The sequence below is a fragment of the Harmonia axyridis genome, chromosome 4 (genome assembly GCF_914767665.1).
Source record: "Harmonia axyridis chromosome 4, icHarAxyr1.1, whole genome shotgun sequence".
NCBI classification, from domain to species: domain Eukaryota; kingdom Metazoa; phylum Arthropoda; class Insecta; order Coleoptera; family Coccinellidae; genus Harmonia; species Harmonia axyridis.
Genome location: NC_059504.1, coordinates 2,613,910 through 2,637,503, shown reverse-complemented (window position 1 = coordinate 2,637,503; position 23,594 = coordinate 2,613,910). Strand labels below are relative to the sequence as shown.

Sequence of the window (23,594 nt, the reverse complement as noted above, 5' to 3'; positions counted from 1 at the left end):
ACTTTTAGTTGTTTACACATTAAAAGATACCAACCATTTATAACCTCCAAAATTCTGTCAATGAAAAATTTAGTTGATGATTGACAAGTGTCAAGCAATCTGTAAATACGTAGCAGGTTACCTGAAACATTGAAAACCACTTGTAACCGCTGTGAAATTCTTGGCTATATACGATATCATTACTCAAGATATTTCTAAATCAGCTGAATATTCTTTCAAGGAAATTATTCATTTGGTAATAATTCTGTTATCCCTCCAAATTTCAGATCGGTAGTGAGGATTTACGTTATATTTTGTATAGAAGTAGCTCCTAATTCTACGAAAAGACGAAGCCTCAGCAACCAAAATCAGCCCCTTAGTAAATGTCGTAGGGTATTTCAGTCACTGATGAAATTGTCAATTGAAGAGTTATGCGAAACGGCAGATTCTCTCATTGCCCCTGTGAGGTTAGGTGTCGCCAGACCAACAGCACCTTTTTCTTTGGCTACATCAGCCAATGACATTTTGAATGTGAGTATCTCAAGAAATAATAAATCAAAACATTTTATTGATAGTGTTCATTTGAAAGTTAATTGATTGCAATTAGTATAAATCACTCAATAAATATACAGGGTGTTCACTATCGATTCTATTACAGTTAAGCGCTAAAATTTTCGAATTTTTTCAGCGCTTAACCCTAATAGAGTGTCGCGTCAATGATGGACACCCTGTATAATAAATGCTTCATGTCATATTTCATTAAGAAAGGAATTCTCTTATTTATTGCTATCACTTATTAGGCCAATTGAAAAGTCCCCGGTTTCATACACAGATGGCGGCGCTAGTATTAAATCCATAGAATTTTTAGTTAGTACCAACCTTCAAACGATACGTGTCAAAATTTGACGGCAGTCCGACCATTAGTTCGTGGGATATTGCGTTGTGAGTGTAGCTACTTTTGTTATTTGAAAAAAGATGGAAAAAAAAGAATTTCGTGTGCTGATAAAATTTTGCTTTTTGATGGGAAAAAATACAGTTGAAGGAAAATCTTGGCTTGATGAAGAGTTTCCGGGGTCTGCATCAGGAAAATCAACCATCATTGATTGGTATGCTAAGTTTAAATGTGGTGAAATGAGCACCGAAGACGGCGAACGCAGTGGACGCCCAAATGAGGTCGTCACCGACGAAAAAATCAAAAAAGTTCACAAAATAATTTTGAATAACCGTGAAGTGAAGTTGATCGAGATAGCAGACATTGTGAAGATATCATCTGAACGTGTACATAAAATCATTCACGAATATTTGTACATGAGAAAGCTGTGTGCAAAATGGGTGCCGCGCGAGCTCACAATCGATCGAAAGCAACAACGTGTTAATGATTCTGAGCAGTGTTTGTAGCTGGTTAAATGCAATAAACCTGAATTTTTGCGTCGATATGTGATGATTGATGAAACATGGCTCCTTCATTTCACTCTGCAGTCCAGTTGACAGTCAACTGAGTGGACTGCACACGATGAACTGAATCCAAAGCAAAGAAAAACAACAGTCAGCTGGCAAGGTTATGGCACCAATACCGTGTCACAAACCAATGAAAACAATGAGAAAATTGCATGTATTGGGCTTCAAATTGCTGCTGCATCCATCGTATTCGCCAGATCTTACCCCCAGCGACTTTTTCCTGTTCTCAGACCTCAAAAGAATGCTTGCTGGAAATAAATTTAGCGCCAATGAAGAAGTAATTGCCGAAACTGAGGCCTATTTTAGAGCGAAAGTCAAATCGTACTCCAAAAATGGTATCGAAAAGTTGGAAAATCGCTGTTTCGCCCTCGAAGGCAACTATGTATGTTGAATAATAAAATTGAATTTTGCCAAAAAAATTTGTTTTACTATGGTAGACCGGGGACTTTTTAATTGGCGTATTATCAGTATTAAATGAATTAATGGCTCCATTATTATTAATTAATGAAATCAACATATCTTGCAGGGTTCTCAAGAATTGTTTTTAGTTGATCCATTAGCACCATCATCTTCTCGAATCTTAAGTAGACATACAACCAACGAATTATTCCCTAGAGTGGCAGCTGCTGCAAGAGATCTTATAAGTGATGTCAACGATGGGGAAAGTAAGTCCTGCATTATATTCATACAAAGTTAGAGTGGATTTCGCAAGAAAACACACTTTTTCAGTAAAGTCCAAAATGCATTTGCAGGGGTAAATATTCAAATTTTTTCTTACCCAGGCATGGCAATCGATAACGACGATGATAACGCTTCGGAACATGAGGACGCATCTGCAGATCGTATCCTTCCTTTGCCTACCCGTCAGGGATCTATGAATGAGAACGATCAAGACCATCAGGCCGCAGACGGTCAGGAGAATCGCATCCAAGGGGAAGAGAGCGACCCTGAATTGGACCTTCTGGCAGAAACCGAATCTGATAGTGACGATAACCAGAGCAATCAGGATGCGGCCTCTGCGCAGAGATCGGTGCAAACCGGAGCTACGGCTGGATCCGATACAGGTGAGAACAAGAATTAAAATTAAATCTGATTCACTCCATTTACGGTACTAACCATCTGGTTTGGGCAACGGGTGTTTTTTTTCGAAGTATATAACTTTAAGTTGGCATTACTGTTCAAGATGGCGACCGATTTAACAGCTGTCAGGTGATTTATTCTCAGTTTGGTTTGGCAATTCATCATGAATAGACTCACGCCTGAACAACGCTTGCAAATAGTGCAATTTTATTTCGAAAATAATGGTTCTGTGCGGAATACGTATCGCGCACTACGTCCATTTTATTTTGTTTAGCGATGAAGCGCACTTCTGGTTGAATGGCTACGTCAACAAACAAAACTGCCGCATTTGGAGTGAAGCTAATCCTCAAGTGTATGTCGAAACTCCGTTACATCCAGAAAAACCGACTGTTTGGTGCGCTTTATGGGCTGGTGGAATCATTGGTCCGTACTCCTTCAAAAACGATGATGGCCAGAACGTTACAGTCAATGGTGATCGGTATAGAGCCATGATTACTAACTTTTTCATTCCTGAATTGAACAACCATGATGTCCAGGAGCTGTGGTTCCAACAAGACGGCGCAACATGTCACACAGCTCGTGCCACAATCGATTTATTGAAAGACACGTTTGGTGACCGCCTAATTTCACGTTTTGGATCTGTGAATTGGCCTCCAAGATCTTGTGATTTAACACCGCTAGACTACTTTATGTGGGGCTATGTAAAGTCATTGGTCTATGCGGATAAGCCACAAAGCCTTGACCATTTGGAAGACAACAGTCACCGTGTTATTGCCGATATACGGCCGCAAATGTTGGAAAAAGTCATCGAAAATTGGACGTCCAGATTGGACTACATCCGAGCCAGCCGTGGCGGCCATATGCCAGAAATCATATTTAAAATGTAATGCCACAAGATTATCTTGCGGATAAATAAAATTCATGTCAATCGAATAATCCATCGTTGATTTATTGCAATTTAAAGTTCTATAGCTCTAAAAAAAAAAACACCCTTTATAAGCTACCCTATATCTCTAACGGTTTTCGATATCCCTGTAGTGCCCTTCTAAATAGTTCTAAACCTGTATATTTAATCAACCGTGAATCCTGGAATAAGACAGTTAGTATCTTATTGAACATATTCGCACTTTCTTAAATCATTTTTTAACATTTACTCAGGGTTGCTGCTCTTTCCTGAAGATGATAGTGCTGAATCCAGTCAGCAGGAAGAAGAAGAAAGTGAAACTGGCGAAACTGACGAACAGGACACTGAAGACTATACCCTCAATGACGATCAACTCGAAAGAAGAAGGTAAGAGTCTTTCTTTCCTTATGTCGAAGTAGTACTCGAAGCTCTTGATGATATTTATTTATCGATAGAAAAAAGTGATAAATTGTTTCTTGGGTGAATTAAAAAAAAAAATTAACAATTCATTTGCAATTGAAATGAAGAAAACAAACATAAAACAATTTGACGATTGGTTTTTTCTGATATGTTTATCGTTTTTGAATCACTCATCGTATAATCATTTCCGAAAAGCCAGTTCCTTTATAATGAAGTTTTGTTTGGTGGTATGGAAAGAAAAAATTTCTTGTTCTCTGTTCAAGTTAGTTATTTAATCAAAGGCATCAATTTGATAAGCAAAAATTTCGTTTTTACATGACATCAAAACATTTTTTATTCAATACTCGATAATAACTGCACACTATCATCAAGAAGATTTGGGAGTTGGTCAAATTATATCTCTAATTTTTTTTTGTTGATAACTTTTGCTCTATCGTCTATTAAAGAAGCCGTTACAGCAATGCTGCGGGTCATGGCCAGCGAGCTAATCTGGCACCGCAAAATATGCAATGGGCTATACGTAATAGGGAAACTAGTCGGTCGACCGGAGTCAGAATTGCTGGTGGCACAAACCTTTTGTATATTGATCCAAGCTCCTTGCGAAGGTCAACAGCGGCAGGTTCTTCTAGTAGCACAGATACGATTACAATGTCCACCACTGCGAGTTGCCTGGCAAGGGCATTCGGTAAGTATTAATAGTTTTTTTTTTGTATTCTCACTATCTAGCAATGTTTCCGACTTAATTTCTATACTTTTCTTTCGTCTATTATATTATGATGATGTTTTTGTAATCTTTCTCTAGCAATGTTTCTGACTTAATTTCTATACTTTTCTTTCGTCTATTATATTATGATGAAGTTTTTTGTAATCTTTCTCGGTTCATTCCAAATACATACATTTGATCGATTGATACATCGTGCATTATTTCTGTAGGTATCGTTATTCGTCAAATAGCAGATCTTTTATCAACGATGCCAAATATGTCTCAAATATTGACAACACCAGTTACTCACATGGAGGTGTCGCAAGATGACATCTATAATGTCCAGGTAAATAGTCGGAAAGATTTTTTTCATTTTTTTTGATTTAACATTGAAAGTATGAAAATATTATAATTTCACAACCAATATCATTTCCAGATATACTTAGAGTTCCGTTTGAAAGCCACTTGGGACTGGCTTCTAACGGTTATGGACGCAACTGAGGCTCAGCTCAAATTTGGTGCTTCTTTAACTAATTCATTGGATCTTCCAAGTACTAGCCACTCTGTAGGCCCGCCCGCCAGTGCCAGCGGTAAGGAAATTTGATTTTACGATAACACTCATATCGAAATTGACACTGAATATTAATTTTTTCAACAATTCAATTCGACAACGATTAAAATGTGAGAAAGGACATTCAAACGAATTATTTTTAGTGAATATGACATCAAGTTCTAATCTTAGAGCCAGAAACCATTCCAATTCGAATGGAACAGGAACCACTGGTTCGAGGATTGTTGGCTTTGCGAATGTTGAAAGTAGATCCCGCCCTGAAAGAGATGGTATGTTGATTATTTAATTTATATCTCATAATATTATATCTATTTATATCTCATTTGTTATGTTTTGGACAACTGATACTTTTCATAAAATCTTAGAGGGGTTTATACCACATGATAATCTCTTGATCCCACCATTTTCCAGAATGAGTGAAGCAATTTCAAACACTCCTCTGATTTATTGTACTTTTCTACCAAGGGTATGGTCCGTATATCACTTTGGTTACTATGGTTAGTAAGTTGGTGGTTTTCTGTCACCAGAGCAACCGTACTTTATTCTGGTTGGGTTTGGTAACCACGCCCACTCGGCTTGACAGTTGTCATTTTAATTTTCATATTATTGTTTATGAATATTTTCCATGACATCTATCGCTCAAAAACTTAATAATTTCAATTATGAAACAAATACCCTTCAGAGCCATTAAAAACTTTTAGTTCTTTACAAATTAAAAGAGATCATCCATTTATAACCTCCAAAATTCTGTCAATGAAAAATTTGTTGACCATTGACATGTGTCAAGCGGTCCGTAAATACGAAGCAGGTTACCTGAAACATCGAAAACCACTAGTAACCGCTCTGAAATTCTCGGCGATATACAGACCATACCCCAAATGCAAGAAAACAAGTTTGTTTTTACATCTTCATTTTTAATTTTATGAAAACTGGTTTTCAACCTTCGACAAGACTTTTTGTGTTATATTTTTATGTGTAAATAATAAAAAAGAAAGTTAATAATAATAATAATTCCCTTGCAAAATTGTCATGGTTCCCTATAATTTTTCTTGATTGTTGTTCATTCATATCCCAATCCCATTTATCTATAAATTTGAATTTTTGAACAACCGATGCTATTCTCCAGGTGTTGATGCTCATGCTGCCCGAAGAGAATTTTTGTCCTATTGTTTATCGTTAATGAGGTCCCACAACAACGAGCATTTAGACTCTCTACCCGTGTTGGACGTTTCGGCATTAAAACATGTCGCATATGTTTTCGATGCTCTGATTTACTTCATGAGATCTGGTTCGTCAGAAGCTGTCGATACCGATTTGAGAAGGGAAGGCTTGCCATTGGCGTCGTGGAATGATCAGGTAATATAGTTCAACAGAAGACTAAACGACTGTTTATTACCATTTTGTTTTTATTGTGTCCCTCAGGATGAGAATGAAAACGAAGACGGAGAAGAGGAATTAACAGTTGCCATCGACACCGAGTCTTTAGATGATCAGGAAATGAGTAACTTGGCAAATATTACTAACAATCTGTCCAATTCTTTCCAAGGCACCTCTGGAAAAGGGCGTAAGCACCCTTTCTTTCAGGTAAATAAAATTAAATACTAGAGAAACTTATATAGGGTGTTTTTTTTTCGAGATATATAACTTTAAGTTGGCATTACTGTTCGAGATGGCGACCGATTTAACAACTGTCAAGTTATTTATTCTCAGTTTGGTTTGGCAGTTCATCATGAATAGACTCACGCCTGAACAACGCTTGCAAATAGTGCAATTTTGTTTCGAAAATAATGGTTCTGTGCGGAATACGTATCGCGCACTACGTCCATTTTATTTTGTTTAGCGATGAAGCGCACTTCTGGTTGAATGGCTACGTCAACAAACAAAACTGCCGCATTTGGAGTGAAGCTAATCCTCAAGTGTATGTCGAAACACCGTTACATCCAGAAAAACTGACTGTTTGGTGCGCTTTATGGGCTGGTGGAATCATTGGTCCGTACTTCTTCAAAAACGATGATGGCCAGAACGTTACAGTCAATGGTGATCGGTATAGAGCCATGATTACTAACTTTTTCATTCCTGAATTGAACAACCATGATGTCCAGTAGCTGTGGTTCCAACAAGACGGCGCAACATGTCACACAGCTCGTGCCACAATCGATTTATTGAAAGACACGTTTGGTGACTGCCTAATTTCACGTTTTGGACCTGTGAATTGGCCTCCAAGATCTTGTGATTTAACACCGCTAGACTACTTTCTGTGAAGCTATGTAAAGTCATTGGTCTATGCGGATAAGCCACAAACCCTTGACTATTTGGAAGACAACATTCGCCGTGTTATTGCCGATATACGGTCACAAATGTTGGAAAAAGTCATCGAAAATTGGACGTCCAGATTGGACTCCATCGTAGCCAGCCGTGGCGGTCATATGCCAGAAATCATATTTAAAATGTAATGCCACAAGATTATCTTGCGGGTAAATAAAATTCATGTCAATCGAATAATCCATCGTTGTTTTATTGCAATTTAAAATCTATAGCTCTAAAAAAAAAACACCCTTTACATCATTATCCTGGATATGTTGGGAAAAAAATGATTTTTCACTGAATTCAAACGGATATTGCTTCATTGTTTCATTTACGGTTAAGAAATGTTTCAAAAGACAAATATACGAGTTTGGTGGAACTAATCTGCAAGTTAAACACTAACCTCATCTTACAGAGGTCCGAATCCACTCTTTGTCTTGGCTGTCCTCCTCCAGATCCCTTCGATACACCAATGGCTGAAGCTTTACCATTGGCCGATCAGCCTCATCTGTTACAACCGAACGCCAGACGGGAAGATCTTTTCGGTATGCCTAAGCAAGTAGTCACCCTAAATTCTACAACAATAAACTCTGACAATCCTTTGGAGTCGCTGCCGACGAAATTGAGTCTGTCGACACGTACAAGTGAATTCGCCATGAGTCAGCCGGCCAGAGCGAATCATCCAATCGCGCAAAATCTGAACGTTATGGGGCCCAATCCCCTATTTTACCCGCAAAATTTCATGGGAGATGAACCGATGGACGTTGATAGGTCTACGACAACAAGGGACGTTCAGACCGATGAGACAATGGATGAACCGAAGGCGATGGAACCATTTCAAAGTTTATTGGATGCTGTTAAAAATGAGACAGGTTCGTGAAAATCAATTATTTCAAAGCTTGTTTTTCCATATGGTTAAAATTCATGATATCGTGCTATTACCGTGAACTTTTATTATAACCAGCTTTTGAAAGCGTCTATTTTTAAATGACTTCATCTTTTTTCACTTTCATTTCAATTTCAGTGAAACAGCGCTCTAAGATGCTCTTAATCAATTATTTTCATTTCTTTTTTTACACATATTGATTTTGGTTGTTTTTCTTAGTTTTTCACCTTTTTTGTTTCTTCAGTTAACATTTCTACCAGATCTTAAGTTCTTGTACATTTTCAATCAATCATCATTGTATTTTTTTAATTAATATATTTTCTCTATTTCAATATCGTAACAAGTTCATTACAGTTCTAAAAACAATGCTGTAATGAACTCATTACAGTTATATTTTTGTTTTGTGGTTGTCTACACTGTCTTCAGATCCTATCAAATTTCAACACATGTCAATTGTCAATATGACATAATTTGGATATAGTGAAATGATTTGCAACATTATTCGCAATTTCTCTTAATTCTGTTGGCGTTGAATCGATTTCATGAGACATAATTCACGAATTTAATGCGTAATTGTAAATTATTTCAAAATTCGAAACGTATGATTCAAATTCTGTGATCTGTCAATTTTCGTGACAGTCACACCAACTGCCAAGATACAATACTAAAGTCACTAGGATGTATACTCTGAAGTTTTCATTGAATTTCCACAATATTTCACAAAACTTGACTGAAATAGAGAAAATATCGTCTAATACTCGATGCAGAAGGCAATTCCAACACTCGTGTGTTTGTGTTTGAATAGGAGTCCATTTTGCTACTTGTCTTAGAATATACTGTTACAGTACTGACTCATAATCAATACAACGTTACCTTGAGCTAATACAAATCTTTGATATCCTTTGTATTTAGTGTTTTCCATCTTTGATATTTCAAATTAATTCTGTTATTCATTATTAATTTATTGAATGAAATTTATGTTTTTTTTTGTTTAGGTGACTTGGAGGAAACACCGCAAGATTTGTCCTGCAATCGTGAAAATGTAGATTTTGGAATGTCTAGATCGAAGGCGTTGCTGCTAACCCCCAAAGATTCAACTGAGCAAATGGACATTCCCACATCGAGGCCACAAATAATAATGTCACCCAAGAAAACGTCAGGTGATATGTCAAGTTTGGACCAGGTTAGTAATTTGGACAAAGTTGCATGGCATATAAATTATACATTATAAATTTCTTCACAGATCCCACTCCCAGGAAATTCATCTTCTTTATCATTTGTTATACCCGGCAATTCAGATAATTCTGAAGATTTTAATATGCAATGTTCGTCCGATAACCAATATTCAGATTCACAAATCCAATCGACTAGTAGTTCTTCTAGAAGTCCTAATACAAGTGTCATTGTTAGAGTGGGATCGTCAACAGTGAGTTAATCTTTGGTTTTATTTCAATACTGAGACCTTTGACTAGTTTGCATTCAAATTAAACATAGAATGATTGAAATAATGAAAATCCTGATACTATTAACTAAGATGCATGGAAAACCTGGTGTGTCTACTTATACCTGTAAAACATTCAGACAAAACGGGAGATTTTTCAGATTTATACCTACTTGATTTCGAGGGATCGCGTCTGTTTCAGATGGCGCATACATCGTTTATATTTGACGTTTCTCTCGGCTCTCGTGACCTTTGTGTATAGAACAATAATATTTTATATTCTATGCTCGTAACAATCTTCTAAACTTTGTCATTATATTCCATTAATTTCATTAAAAATTCGATAGAAACTTAATTGTAATTTATTGTGAAAGTTTGTAAAGTCTAAAATCAGTTTTTCATTTTTAAACGGCGCCAGGCAGATAGCGGGAATTCGAAAATTTCTGAAGAGCGCCACCTTGCAGAACTCTGGTGAAGCAGAACACCAAAGCAACTGGTGGATATCTCAAAAAGTCTGTAACAAAATCGAATCAGTTTTTGAAACGCCCTTTGAAACGGTTATAAATGACCGTCCTAGTGCAATAAGTCTCGTAAATCGTCTGGACAAAAAGTCATCCATATGGTTCACAGATGGATCAAAAACAGAGAAGGGCACCGGCATTGGTATATATGGACCTAAACTGAGGAACTCTAAAGCCCTGGGAAGTGAGCCCTCGATTCTACAGACCGAGATAATGGCTGTTTATGTATGCGCCCAGGAGTGTCTCAAAATGAACCTCAAGGGGGCGCATATCTAGATCACCACGGACAGCCAAACCACACTGAGATCCCTGGAATCGTGTTGTCAGGGAACTTTGCTGACTTGGGAGTGCCGTAACACCATAAAGCAACTGGCCAGAGGAAATAAGGTGACTCTACTATGGGTACCAGGGCACTGCGGGGTTGAAGGAAATGAAAGAGCGGGGATGAACTTGCAAAAAGTGCATCAAGGTTAAGACCTGCTGGACCTGAGCCTTTCTGTGGGAAAGGAAAAGACCAATATAAAGCTGCGGTCCAGCTATGGGAGTTGAACAGTAGGACAATCCACTGGACTAACACTCCTAGACTTGTTCAGGCAAAGAAATTCGTGAAGATTTCACCTACCTACGCCAAAAAGCTCCTGAAGCTGTCGCGAGCCGAGCTTCGGGTGATGGTGGGACTGCTGACGGGGCACTGTCGGTACAAACATCATTTGTACCGTATGGGAAAGTCAGCAGACGAGATTTGCAGGCTCTGTGGATCGGAAGCAGAAACAGCCGACCACTTGATATGCAAGTGTCCGGAGCTGGCTGGCCTTAGAACCATTCATATGGGTAAGCCGGTTCTGGATACCAGGGAGGTAACGGCCAAGGCCCCTAAGGAGGTTGTCAATTTTATTAACGTCGTTGACGACCTCCCTGGGTTTCTATGAATGAGAAGGGTAGTGAACAAAAGATCTGCATGGTCGCAGTTCCCGGAAGGCTTACCGAACCAAAACGACCCCAGTTCAAATAATAATAATAAATCGAATCAGTACACACACTAGGGATTCTATGCATCTTACTATAAACTTATTGATTAATAAACTTTAGATAATTTTTATTGATGTTTTTACTTCAACGTTGTGCTTATTATTTTGCAGAACCAAAAAATGGGTGTAGATGTGATAATGTCGGTGGACAATCAGCAGACGGAGACCTTGGAACATCAGGAGATATCGGCTAATGTCACAGTTGTGACGACTCCCAGCGTAAATCCTGAGATTCCTAGACCTACCATAGGACAGTCTGTGTCCCACGATTTATTACTTGGCCGATGGAGACTTTCTCTGGATTTATTCGGGAGGGTCTTCATGGAAGATGTGGGTTTGGAGCCAGGCTCTGTAGTCTCAGAACTTGGAGGCTTTCCAGTTAAAGAGGCCAAATTCAGAAGAGATATGGAGAAATTGAGAAATAATCAGCAGAGAGATTTAAGTTTGTCGAAAGTGAGTGATTTATTACGCTTATTTATTTATTTCTATAATGAGAAAATGTATGATGGTTGTTTGAAATTTTTTTTGCTTCGGAGTCTACTGAAGCATTATACAGGGTGGTTCACCGCGATGGCCAATTGGAAATTTGACAAAATTGTTTAGAGACATTGATCTTTCTTCCTAAAATATTTTTTAGACCTCTACAACTTCTGGTTATACTGAAAACAGACTCCTACTTACTCATTTCAAATGGCACACCCAGTATATTATTACATCGTTAGATAGTTTACCTCATGACAATTTCAGCACTATGCCATAACTTTGGTAAAAACTCAACGGCTCACGAGTTTATGGGATTCTTATAACAAAAATATTACATTTTTTAGAATATTTCTGCAGAAAGGTTGAAAATAATTTAGAAAGAAAGCTTACTGTCTCAAACGCCAACATGCCAATTACCAGCACAAAATTATGATTTTCCATAACCGACAAAGAGTATGGTCCGTATATCGCCGAGAATTTCAGAGTAGTTACTAGTGGTTTTCAATGTTTCAGGTAACCTGCTTCGTATAAACGGACCGCTGACACTTGTCAATGGTCAATTAAATTTGTCATTTTCAAAATTTTGGAGGTTATAAATGGTTGATCTCTTTTGATTTGTAAATAACTAATAGTTCTTAATGGCTCTGAGGGGTATTTGTTTCATAATTAAAATAATAAAGTTTTTGAGTGGCAGATGTCATGGAAAATATTCATAAACAATAATCTGAAAATTAAAATGACAACTGTAAAGCTGAGTGGGCGTGGTTACCTAACCTAACCAGAATAAAAGTACGGTTGCTCTGGTGACAGATAACTCACCGAAGTTTGAAGAAATAGTCACAGGTTTTTGAAGAATTTGACATATACATAGTAACCAAGGTGATATACGAACCATACCTTGAGAGGTTATTGCGTTGAATCATCCTGTATATGTCTTCTCAGACGAATCAAAATGAAATTTAATTTATAGATGGAAAGGGAAAGAACACCACTCCTTGTACAGACTTTCAAAGAGCTTAATACCCAATTCAACAACTATAATAGGCGAACTTCATCTTCACCCCCTTTAGCTGTCAATAGAGTTAAGGTGACGTTCAAAGAAGAACCAGGTGAAGGATCTGGAGTAGCGCGTAGTTTTTATACGGCTATTGCAGAAGCCATATTATCGCAAGAAAAATTGCCAAATCTTGAAAGTGCTCAAGTCGATAACAAATACTCTCAATATAGTGTGTTGCAGAGGCTACGGAGAGATAGAGATGTATTGAGAAGAACTGCACAACTTAGAGGTGAGATTCATTGAATAATTGAATAACTTACTTGATAATTGATGGAATAAATCTCCAAATATGAATTTTGATGTCATTGATCTTTCTGGTTTGCGGTTAGGATCTGTGAATTTAAAAAAATAATGGAGGAAAAAATTCTTGAACAAATATGGCTTTCTACAGTTGAAAAATAAAATAATGCGAAATAAATGTCTTGTAACATGAATTTATAAAATATTCATAGTAAATCTTCAAAAATTTAACTTTTATTTAAGCATACACCTAAATTATGAAATAGTTATTTATAATACAAGTGCAGAAGGCATTGATATTCTTCCACGAGTTCAAAATTCAAAAACGAGCCACGAAGTGGCGAGTTTTGGAATGAACGAGTGGTAGAATGAGCCTTCTGTACGAGTATTATACATTATTTTCTCTAATTCATTGCATTTTCGTTGAAATTAATGAAATATTTCCATAAATATAATTTAGTGATTTTTGCATTGAAAAATGTTGGTTGGCAGAACTAATTTCTTTAAGGCAAATTGATGAATTGACAGATAAAGCCGTGGCGGAAAGTTCGGAGTACCAACATAGAATAATAAAATATAACCATGAAAACTGTGCGTTTCTGATATATTCTCGCACGATTTTGTTCTACAAGATGTGGAAGAATGAACGGAATAACCATAGAATTAGGGAAATAATTTTTCACCATTTGTAAATTTTGTTTATACAAAATGATTCACTGGGATTTTTTCGCAAAAATCCTCGCCCTGTATTTTGTTTCTATTTAGCTTATGGATGGAATTTTATTTATGAGCAGTTCAAAATTGCTAAAACAACGAATGTTGCTGAATCGCTTCGATAACGAGAATTCTCATTTAGGTTCCAATAGAGTAATCAGAGACAACCAACGTAGAGCATTGAGCATCGATGCAAGACCGTTTGTGCCTATAGAACCAGTTCCTGATGCACCCTCCATGCCTGACATATCTGGACCTCCACCGGGATCTTCAAATAATTCTTCTAACTCTAATGCAGCTCCAAGAAATGAACATTTGACGGGTCATCAGCAACAACTTGGAGATAGATTATATCCTAAGGTCAGTTTATATTCGAACAACTATTAGATTTTATATACATTCAAGGGAAAGGACCGAGTCTTCTGTATATGGGTGGAAATTAGTCCCAAAAACCTAAGTCTTGGCCATTTTCAATGTGATGTCTCGTTCTTTCAATGTCAACAGAAAAAAAGTCGCCTATGAATGCAACTTGTTGAAAAGTTGTTTTGCGCCTCAAAAACTACTGGATTATTGAATTGAAAGTCATATCTTAAAAGTCTCAATATATGGATATAAAAAACGTTGTAGATTTTCAATAATTTTTTAGTATATTTACTACTTTTATTTTCCTAGAAGTAAAAATTCGAGCAGGTAAAAGAATATATATTTTTTACAAACCAGATTTTGTTTGTATCTATACTCAGAGAAATAAACATAGATAGAGGGAGCATATGTCATTTTCAGTAAGAAAATTTTGTCCCCAACATGAACTATCAAATTTGACATGAAGCGCACGGAAATGAAAACATATCAGTGAGATGATAACGGGTGTTTTTTTTTTCGAGGTATATAACTTTAAGTTGGCATTACTGTTCAAGATGGCGACCGATTTAACAGCTGTCAAGTGATTTATTCTTAGTTTGGTTTGGCAATTCATCATGAATAGACTCACGCCTGAACAACGCTTCCAAATAGTGCAATTTTATTTCGAAAATAATGGTTCTGTGCGGAATACGTATCGCGCACTACGTCCATTTTATTTTGTTTAGCGATGAAGCGCACTTCTGGTTGAATGGCTACGTCAACAAACAAAACTGCCGCATTTGGAGTGAAGCTAATCCTCAAGTGTATGTCGAAACACCGTTACATCCAGAAAAACTGACTGTTTGGTGCGCTTTATGGGCTTGTGGAATCATTGGTCCGAACTTCTTCAAAAATGATGATGGCCAGAACGTTACAGTCAATGATGATCGGTATAGAGCCATGATTACTAACTTTTTCATTCCTGAATTGAACAACCATGATGTCCAGGAGCTGTGGTTTCAACAAGACGGTGCAACATGTCACACAGCTCGTGCCACAATCGATTTATTGAAAGACACGTTTGGTGACCGCCTAATTTCACGTTTTGGACCTGTGAATTGGCCTCCAAGATCTTGTGATTTAACACCGCTAGACTACTTTCTGTGGGGCTATGTAAAGTCATTGGTCTATGCGGATAAGCCACAAACCCTTGACCATTTGGAAGACAACATTCGCCGTGTTATTACCCATATACTGCCACAAATGTTGGAAAAAGTCATCGAAAATTGGACGTCCAGATTGGACTACATCCAAGCCAGCCGTGGCGGTCATATGCCAGAAATCATATTTAAAATGTAATGCCACAAGATTATCTTGCGGATAAATAAAATTCATGTCAATCGAATAGTCCATCGTTGTTTTATTGCAATTTAAAGTTCTATAGCTCTAAAAAAACACCCTGTATTTCATTAAATTCGCGAGTTTCTTCTCAAAGAACGCACTTCTTATGTCCCATAGTGAATCAACGTTTATATTAACTCAAAATATATTGGAACGTATACTCCATCTATCTGTGTTTATTACTCTATGTATCTATACAACAATTGACATCTGAAAGTTTTTAATATGGAAATAATAATCAATTATTGTAGAAAACAATTTGAAAAATATTTTACTTATGATTTTTTTTTCTCCGTTTTTTTTAGGTTCATAGCTTACATCCCACATTTGCTAATCGAATAACAGGTATGCTTTTGGAACTTTCACCCGCCCAACTTCTTCTCCTACTAGCTTCTGAAGAATCCTTAAGAGCTAAAGTGGAAGAAGCTGTGGAATTGCTAATAGCTGATAGTCAAGCTCGTCGTCAACCGCATGAGCAATTGTGTGATGAACTCTTAGATTTAGATGTGTTTTCTCTAACAGATAGGAACAGGAAAAGTGGACAGAGTAGTGGAACAGAAAATGCCACCAATGAGGATACGGTGCAAGACGATGAAGACAATGCTCCTCTCTTCTACTGTCCCGGCAACCGGGGTTTTTATGCTCCCAGACAGGGAAAACCATCTTTCGAAAGATTGAATGCTTTTAGGAATGTAGGAAGATTGCTCGGGTTATGTCTTTTACAGAATGAACTATGCCCCATCTTCCTCACCAGGCATGTTTTGAAAAGTATCCTAGGAAGACCAATCAAATTCCATGATCTAGCATTTTTCGATCCAACCGTTTATGAATCGTTACGACAACTTGTGGTCGATGCAGAGTCGAAAGATAACAATGGATATTTCTCAGCTTTAGACCTCAACTTTATGTGAGTATTTTTCAAAAAGTTCTATTTCATACTGTTTCCTTTTCTGACCTTAAACGAATTTCCCAGTTCCTAAGGTTCGAGTTTTATGAACTTGCCTTAATATTTATTTGTTTTTAATGCTCTTCGGTATACGATTGAATATTTTGATTGAGATGCATAGAAAACCAGGTATGTCTACTTATACCTGTAAAACTTTCAGACAAAACGGGAGATTTTTCTGATTTATACCTACTTGATTTCGAGGGATTACGTCTGTTTCAGATGGCGCATACATCGTTTATATTTGACATTTCTCTCGGCTCTCGTGACATTTGAGTATAGAACAATAATATTTTATATTCTATGCTCGTAACAATCTTCTAAACTTTGTCATTATATTCCATTCATTTCATTATAAATTCGATAGAAACTGAATTGTAATTTATTGGGAAAGTTTGTAAAGTCTAAAAAAATCAGTATTTCATTTTCAAACGGCGCCAGGCAGATAGCGGGAATTCGAAAATTTCTGAAAAGCGCCACCTTACAGAATTCTGGTGAAGCAAACACCAAAGCAACTGGTGGATATCTCAAAAGGTCTGATACAAAATCGAATCAGTACACATACCAGGAATTCTATGCATCTTAATTTTGATGCAACTACAAGTGGAGTATACAGGGTGTTCCAAATTCGATGCTCACTGAAAGCATCTTGAGGACTTAAAGACTTAGAGAAAAAATGTTCTTGGATCTCTTTTTCAAAATGATGAGATATCGGAAAGCAGATACATTGATTAGTTCTCGAGTTATAGGGCGTTTCTAAAAAATGAGTGTTTCAAATATTCCGCTATATATTGATTTTTGAATAATTGTTGAACGTTTTTTCAATAATATCAAATCATAGAAATTGATTGCCGTTTTTGGAGATATAGGGGCTAGTTAGTGTTTTTTTTAAATGGAACACCCTATATTTTTCGACGCGGTTTTTTAGCCGGAATTTGTTGCATGCACTAGGTAGGCGGTTGTGCAGAAATACTTCTCTATTTAGAAGGGGATAGGTTTTCTTCACTTTAGAGCTAGTTAGTAATTTTGTTATAGGTATATATTTTTTTAAATATGTATTTACATTGAACAAAAACACAATTTTGTATATTGACATATCTACCGATAATTTTATATTGTATAAATAGTAATATATAAAGCGCATGAATATTATAGGTAAATTTGGAAAGTTGAAATTTCAGAGCAAGAGGGGGGCCACTGAATGAAAATATCGATTAATGTTACACAAAATGAAATTAAAATTCTTCAACTATAGATTTTATGAATAGATAGAAAAAATTCCAAACAATGAATCAGTTAAAAATATGAATGCACATATACAATAATTAATAATTTGAATTTAACTTGATCAATACAGATTTTTCAATTCTCAATATAAATAAAGGTCCACTTGGATACGCAATTTTTGGATTTCACTTTCGTGATTGGTTTCAACACAAAAGTAACTTTAAAATTCTTCAATAAATTTTTTCAATCTAAACAAGATTCGCTTAAAAAAATTCTGACTTTCATAAGTAAACATATATTTTAATCTTATTTATTTATTTTTTTTTTTTGAGCTTATGTTGAGGAAGAAATATTCGTTCTTTTTTGTTTCTTCAGAGAAATGTTGTAAACAGAAACTCATTTCTCCTAACTTGGAAATAGTAGCGTTAATACATATTTTATACTGATTCATTGGCTTGAGTTGCATTCTTCTAGCTCATAAAATATATGATTGAATAATTTCATTCTAAATGGTTTGTACTTTTACATTATACATATAGCTAGGGTGACGTAGTTAAAAGAATATTCATTTTGTGTAGTGGGTAAATAGGCAACTACCATTTTAGTTAATTGTCCTTGAATTATTATCGATTACTAACAAACTTGATTGATTTTTTGTCTAGATTACATTATGTCATCGAAATCCGATTATTAAAGTAGATAATTTAGAATTTTTCCAAAATATTTATACACTCAACATATTTTTAATTTAATCTCTGAAAGAAAATGTACTTACAACGATAATTAATTCCTTTTAGAATGGACCTGAGTCCCGAAGAAGGCGGTGGAACAATTGAGTTGATGCAAGGTGGGAAAGACATTGAAGTAACTAATAGTAACATATATGACTATGTCAGAAAGTATTCCAAATATCGTATGATCAAAGTTCAAGACAAGGCACTAGAGGTAATTATCATTTGAAAATAAAATATTTTCTCTATTTCAGTATCGTAATGAGTTCGTTACAGTTCTGAAAACAGTGCGGTAATGAACTGATTACAGCAACGTTTTCAGTTATATTTTTCTTTTTGTAGTTGTCTACACTGACTTCCAATCCTATCAAATGTCAACAAACGTCAATAATTGTGAATATAATGTAGTTTGGATATAGTGAAATGATTTGCAACATTATTCGCAATTTCTTTTAATTCTGTTGGTGTTAAATCGATTTCTTCAGACATAATTCACGAATTTAATGCGTAATTGTAAGTTATTTCAAAATTGGAAAGGTACGATTCATATTCAAATTCTGTAATCTGTCAATTTTCGTAACAGTCACACCAACTGCCAAGATACAATACAAAAGTCACTAGGATGTGTAATCTGGATTTTTCATTGAATTTCTACAATATTTCATAAAACTTGACTGAAAAAGAGAAAATATCGGCTAATACTTGTTGCAGAAGGCACTTCTGCGGAATAGGAGCCCATTCTGCAACTTGTTTTACAATAAATTATTCAATAACCGAAATTCACAGACTAGATCTTGATTTCATATATAATTTTTATTCAGGCAATCCGAACTGGAGTGTTTGATGTTTTACCCGAGGGAGCCTTAGACGGGCTTACAGCCGAAGATTTGAGACTCCTTTTAAACGGTGTAGGTGATATAAACGTGTCTGTACTCATATCTTACACCTCTTTCAATGACGAATCTGGAGAGAACAGTGACCGACTGGTGAAATTCAAAAGGTGGCTCTGGTCAATTGTGGAAAAAATGTCCCATTTAGAACGACAAGATCTGGTATGTCTTTTTGAAATTTTTCAATTGAACCATTCAAATTATCAAATTTGTTCAACTTGTTAAGAATTTGAACGAGTGTTTTAATGCTTGGATGGAGGCCGTTAAACGATTGTTTGTTCATGCGTGGTATTTTCACTTTTTTAATAATAATAATCTTTATTCCTGACTCTTAATCAACAAATGTTGGTGTCAGAGCCTTTGTAAATTGTTACAAAAATAAACTTTAAATTCTAATATATATATACTTTTAAATAAAAGAAAACAATAATTTCCACTCGGTTATTGAATTGTTAACAAAGATTGTTTCGACACTCGGTGGCTTCATCAGGCTACATTTCTGACTAATAAGATTGCAGAGTTTTTCAGTAACTTCTATAGGAACAATAATTCGACATTAGTAGAAAAATATTCGATAGGATATCATAAACTTCAAAGTAATATTGGACAATTTGCCTCCTGGGATTTCCAAACTATCGGAAGAAATTCATAAAGGAGTTAAGTTTAAATCTGTTTGTTTGTTCAACAGAATATTTTGGGTATTATACCTGTTTATTTCTAGGGATTCTAAGAGTGTTAATTTTATGCTCTTATTTACTGAATGGATAATTTCAAAGTTGTAACTGAAGGTGTGATCTGATTCTTTTAAATGATTTGTATACGTTGAAAACGAACTATTCAGATGTATACCTCTTTTGGTGTTCGTTAATCCTTTTCTTGAAAGATCTTCCTGTCCGTCCAATATAAACCATAGGGCAGTCATTACAATTTAACTAGTAGACACTGGATTTATTTTCTTTCTCAGTTTTATTTCGGTGTATTTAAATCCGGTGCCTATAAGTTAACCTGTAATGATTCACCTATGGTTTATATTGGACAGACAGGAAGATCTTTCAAAAAAAGGATAAACGAACACCCTAAGAGTTATAACGGGTGTTTTTTTCGAAGTATATAACTTTAAGTTGGCATTACTGTTCAAGATGACGACCGATTCAACAGCTGTCAAGTGATTGATTGTCAGTTTGGTTTGGCAATTCATCATGAATACTCTCACGCCTGAGCAACGCTTGCAAATAGTGCAATTTTATTTCTAAAATAATGGTTCTGTGCGGAATACGTAGCGCGCACTACGTCCATTTTATTTTATTTAGCGATAAAGCGCACTTCTGGTTGAATGGCTACGTCAACAAACAAAACTGTCGCATTTGGAGTGAAGCTAATCCTCAAGTGTATGTCGAAACACCGTTACATCCAGAAAAACTGACTGTTTGGTGCGCTTTATGTGCTGGTGGAATCATTGGTCCGTACTTCTTCAAAAACGATGATGGCCAGAACGTTACAGTCAATGGTGATCGGTATAGAGCCATGATTACTAACTTTTTCATTCCTGAATTGAACAATCATGAGGTCCAGGAGCTGTGGTTCCAACAAGACGGCGCAACATGTCACACAGCTCGTGCCACAATCGATTTATTGAAAGACACGTTTGGTGACCGCCTAATTTCACGTTTTGGACCTCTGAAATGGCCTCCAAGATCTTGTGATTTAACACCGCTAGACTACTTTCTGTGGGGCTATGTAAAGTCATTGGTCTATGCGGATAAGCCACAAACCCTTGACCATTTGGAAGACAACATTCGCCGTGTTATTGCCGATATACGGCCACAAATGTTGGAAAAAGTCATCGAAAATTGGACGTCCAGATTGGACTACATCCGAGCCAGCCGTGGCGGTCATATGCCAGAAGTCATATTTAAAATGTAATGCCACAAGATTATCTAGCAGATAAATAAAATTCATGTCAATCGAATAAACCATCGTTTTTTTATTGCAATTTAAAGTTCTATAGCTCTAAAAAAACACCCTTTACATCTGATAGTTCGTTTTCAACTTGTGAAAATCATTTAAAAGAATTAGATCACACCTTTACTAACTACTTTGAAATTCTCCGTTCAGAAAATATATATTTTTCTACCAATGTCGAATTTTTTGTTCCTATATAAGTTTCCGTTAACTCTGTACTCCCTATAAGTCAGAAATGTAGCCTGATGAAGCCACAGTGTGGCGAAATAATTGTTGCTAAAAATTGAATAATCCAGCGGAAATTATTTTAGTTTTTCATAAACGTCTATAAATCATGAAAAATAGATGAATTATCTACGGTAAATTTGATTTTCAGGTATATTTCTGGACTGGTTCTCCTGCACTTCCAGCTAGCGAAGACGGTTTTCAGCCTATGCCATCAGTAACAATAAGGCCAGCTGATGATGCCCATTTACCCACCGCAAATACTTGTATTTCTAGGTTATACATACCCTTGTACAGCAGTCGAACTGTGCTCAGACAAAAACTGCTATTAGCTATCAAAACTAAAAACTTTGGATTTGTGTGAAAACATTAGACAAACATCCAAGTTTCTAATTTTCATCATTTCCGATGGCCGAGTTGAAGTTGGCATATTTCATTTCTTTGCTTACTTTCAAGAGGAATGTAGGTTTTTTTTGTAATTGTGATGGATGTTATATAAAACTATTTTATGTAATAAAATCAATAAAGTGATATAGGTATGTAAATAATGTGTACTATTATAAAAATGTATTAGAAAACGTAAGGGGTGCTTTAAATTCGAATTTTCAAAAGTATTTCATGTTTTTATACCCTTTTTGTGATTTGTTTCAAAAATTATATGTTAAGTTTTATTACTAAGAGAAATATTTTTGGAAATTTTCAGGAATATTGGGAAACTTCAATTTTTCAAATAAAAATAATGATTTAACTATTTTCAGTTATATGAATGTAAATACAGCTTTAATAAATTGTTTGAAGTTTAGCTTTTTTGGACTCGGTTATATAATTTGGGGTTTTGATGTGATACAAACAAAAAGAAGCTTATTATGTATGAGAACTAACAGTAAAAGTAGTGGTTTATAAATTAAGAACATTTTCCCTTCCTGAAAAAGTAAATATCTACTCCAATGAACTGATGACACCCAAGTTATGAAATAGATTTTAATTTAATTTCTTATTGCTTAATTAGTGAAAATATGAGCAACGGAAATTCTGTATTTTACACATTAATATATTAAGTTATTAGCAAGATCTAATTCAACTAAGTTAGTTTGTAAGTTGAAATAAATTGATGCAGCGAAAATATATGACTTTTTTTATGAGATACCCTGTACACAGCAAATGAATTGTGAGAAAAAATTTAAGGAATGATTTATAACGGGTGTTTTTTTTTTCGAGGTATATAGCTTTAAGTTGGCATTACTGTTCAAGATGGCGACCGATTTAACAGCTGTCAAGTGATTTATTCTCAGTTTGGTTTGGCAATTCATCATGAATAGACTCACGCCTGAACAACGCTTGGAAATAGTGCAATTTTATTTCGAAAATAATGGTTCTGTGCGGAATACGTATCGCGCACTACGTCCATTTTATTTTGTTTAGCGATGAAGCGCACTTCTGTTTGAATGGCTACGTCAACAAACAAAACTACCGCATTTGGAGTGAAGCTAATCCTCAAGTGTATGTCGAAACATCGTTACATCCAGAAAAACTGTTTGGTTCGCTTTATGGGCTGGTGGAATCATTGGTCCGTACTTCTTCAAAAACGATGATGACCATAACGTTACAGTCAATGGTGATCGGTATAGAGCCTTGATTACTAACTTTTTCATTCCTGAATTGAACAACCATGATGTCCAGGAACTGTGGTTCCAACAAGACGGCGCAACATGTCACACAGCTCGTGCCACAATCGATTTATTGAAAGACACGTTTGGTGACCGCCTAATTTCACGTTTTGGACCTGTGAATTGGCCTCCAAGATCTTGTGATTTAACACGGCTAGACTACTTTCTGTGGGGCTATGTAAAGTCATTGGTCTATGCGGATAAGCCACAAACCCTTGACCATTTGGAAGACAACATTCGCCGTGTTATTGCCGATATACGGCCACCAATGTTGGAAAAAGTTATCGAAAATTGGAGTACATCCGAGCCAGCCATGGCGGTCATATGTCAGAAATCATATTTAAAATGTAATGCCACAAGATTATCTTGCAGATAGATAAAATTCATGTCAATCCAATAATCCATCGTTGTTTT

The 23,594-nt window shown here is 35.9% G+C and overlaps 1 protein-coding gene across 8 annotated transcripts in view; it reads left to right on the top strand.

Moving 5' to 3' along the window:
- LOC123679218 (E3 ubiquitin-protein ligase UBR5) overlaps window positions 1-22,636 on the top strand; it is a 40,046-nt gene extending 17,410 nt beyond the window's left edge. For 3 of the 8 annotated variants that reach the window (XM_045616671.1, XM_045616673.1, XM_045616669.1), the window contains exons 20-39: window positions 267-510; window positions 1,964-2,102; window positions 2,220-2,501; window positions 3,676-3,808; window positions 4,288-4,526; window positions 4,775-4,890; window positions 4,981-5,134; window positions 5,259-5,384; window positions 6,242-6,471; window positions 6,538-6,699; window positions 7,835-8,291; window positions 9,301-9,488; window positions 9,549-9,731; window positions 11,407-11,748; window positions 12,749-13,064; window positions 13,932-14,149; window positions 15,838-16,439; window positions 18,503-18,650; window positions 19,258-19,488; window positions 21,665-22,636. In XM_045616671.1, the coding sequence (XP_045472627.1) occupies window positions 267-510; window positions 1,964-2,102; window positions 2,220-2,501; window positions 3,676-3,808; window positions 4,288-4,526; window positions 4,775-4,890; window positions 4,981-5,134; window positions 5,259-5,384; window positions 6,242-6,471; window positions 6,538-6,699; window positions 7,835-8,291; window positions 9,301-9,488; window positions 9,549-9,731; window positions 11,407-11,748; window positions 12,749-13,064; window positions 13,932-14,149; window positions 15,838-16,439; window positions 18,503-18,650; window positions 19,258-19,488; window positions 21,665-21,877 (4,723 nt within the window). In that variant the 3' untranslated portion in view covers window positions 21,878-22,636. The remainder of the gene's footprint in view (window positions 1-266; window positions 511-1,963; window positions 2,103-2,219; window positions 2,502-3,675; window positions 3,809-4,287; window positions 4,527-4,774; window positions 4,891-4,980; window positions 5,135-5,258; window positions 5,385-6,241; window positions 6,472-6,537; window positions 6,700-7,834; window positions 8,292-9,300; window positions 9,489-9,548; window positions 9,732-11,406; window positions 11,749-12,748; window positions 13,065-13,931; window positions 14,150-15,837; window positions 16,440-18,502; window positions 18,651-19,257; window positions 19,489-21,664) is intronic. The other 5 variants (XM_045616677.1, XM_045616672.1, XM_045616674.1 and 2 more) reach the window with 4 other exon arrangements.
- Window positions 22,637-23,594: the final 958 nt, after the last annotated feature.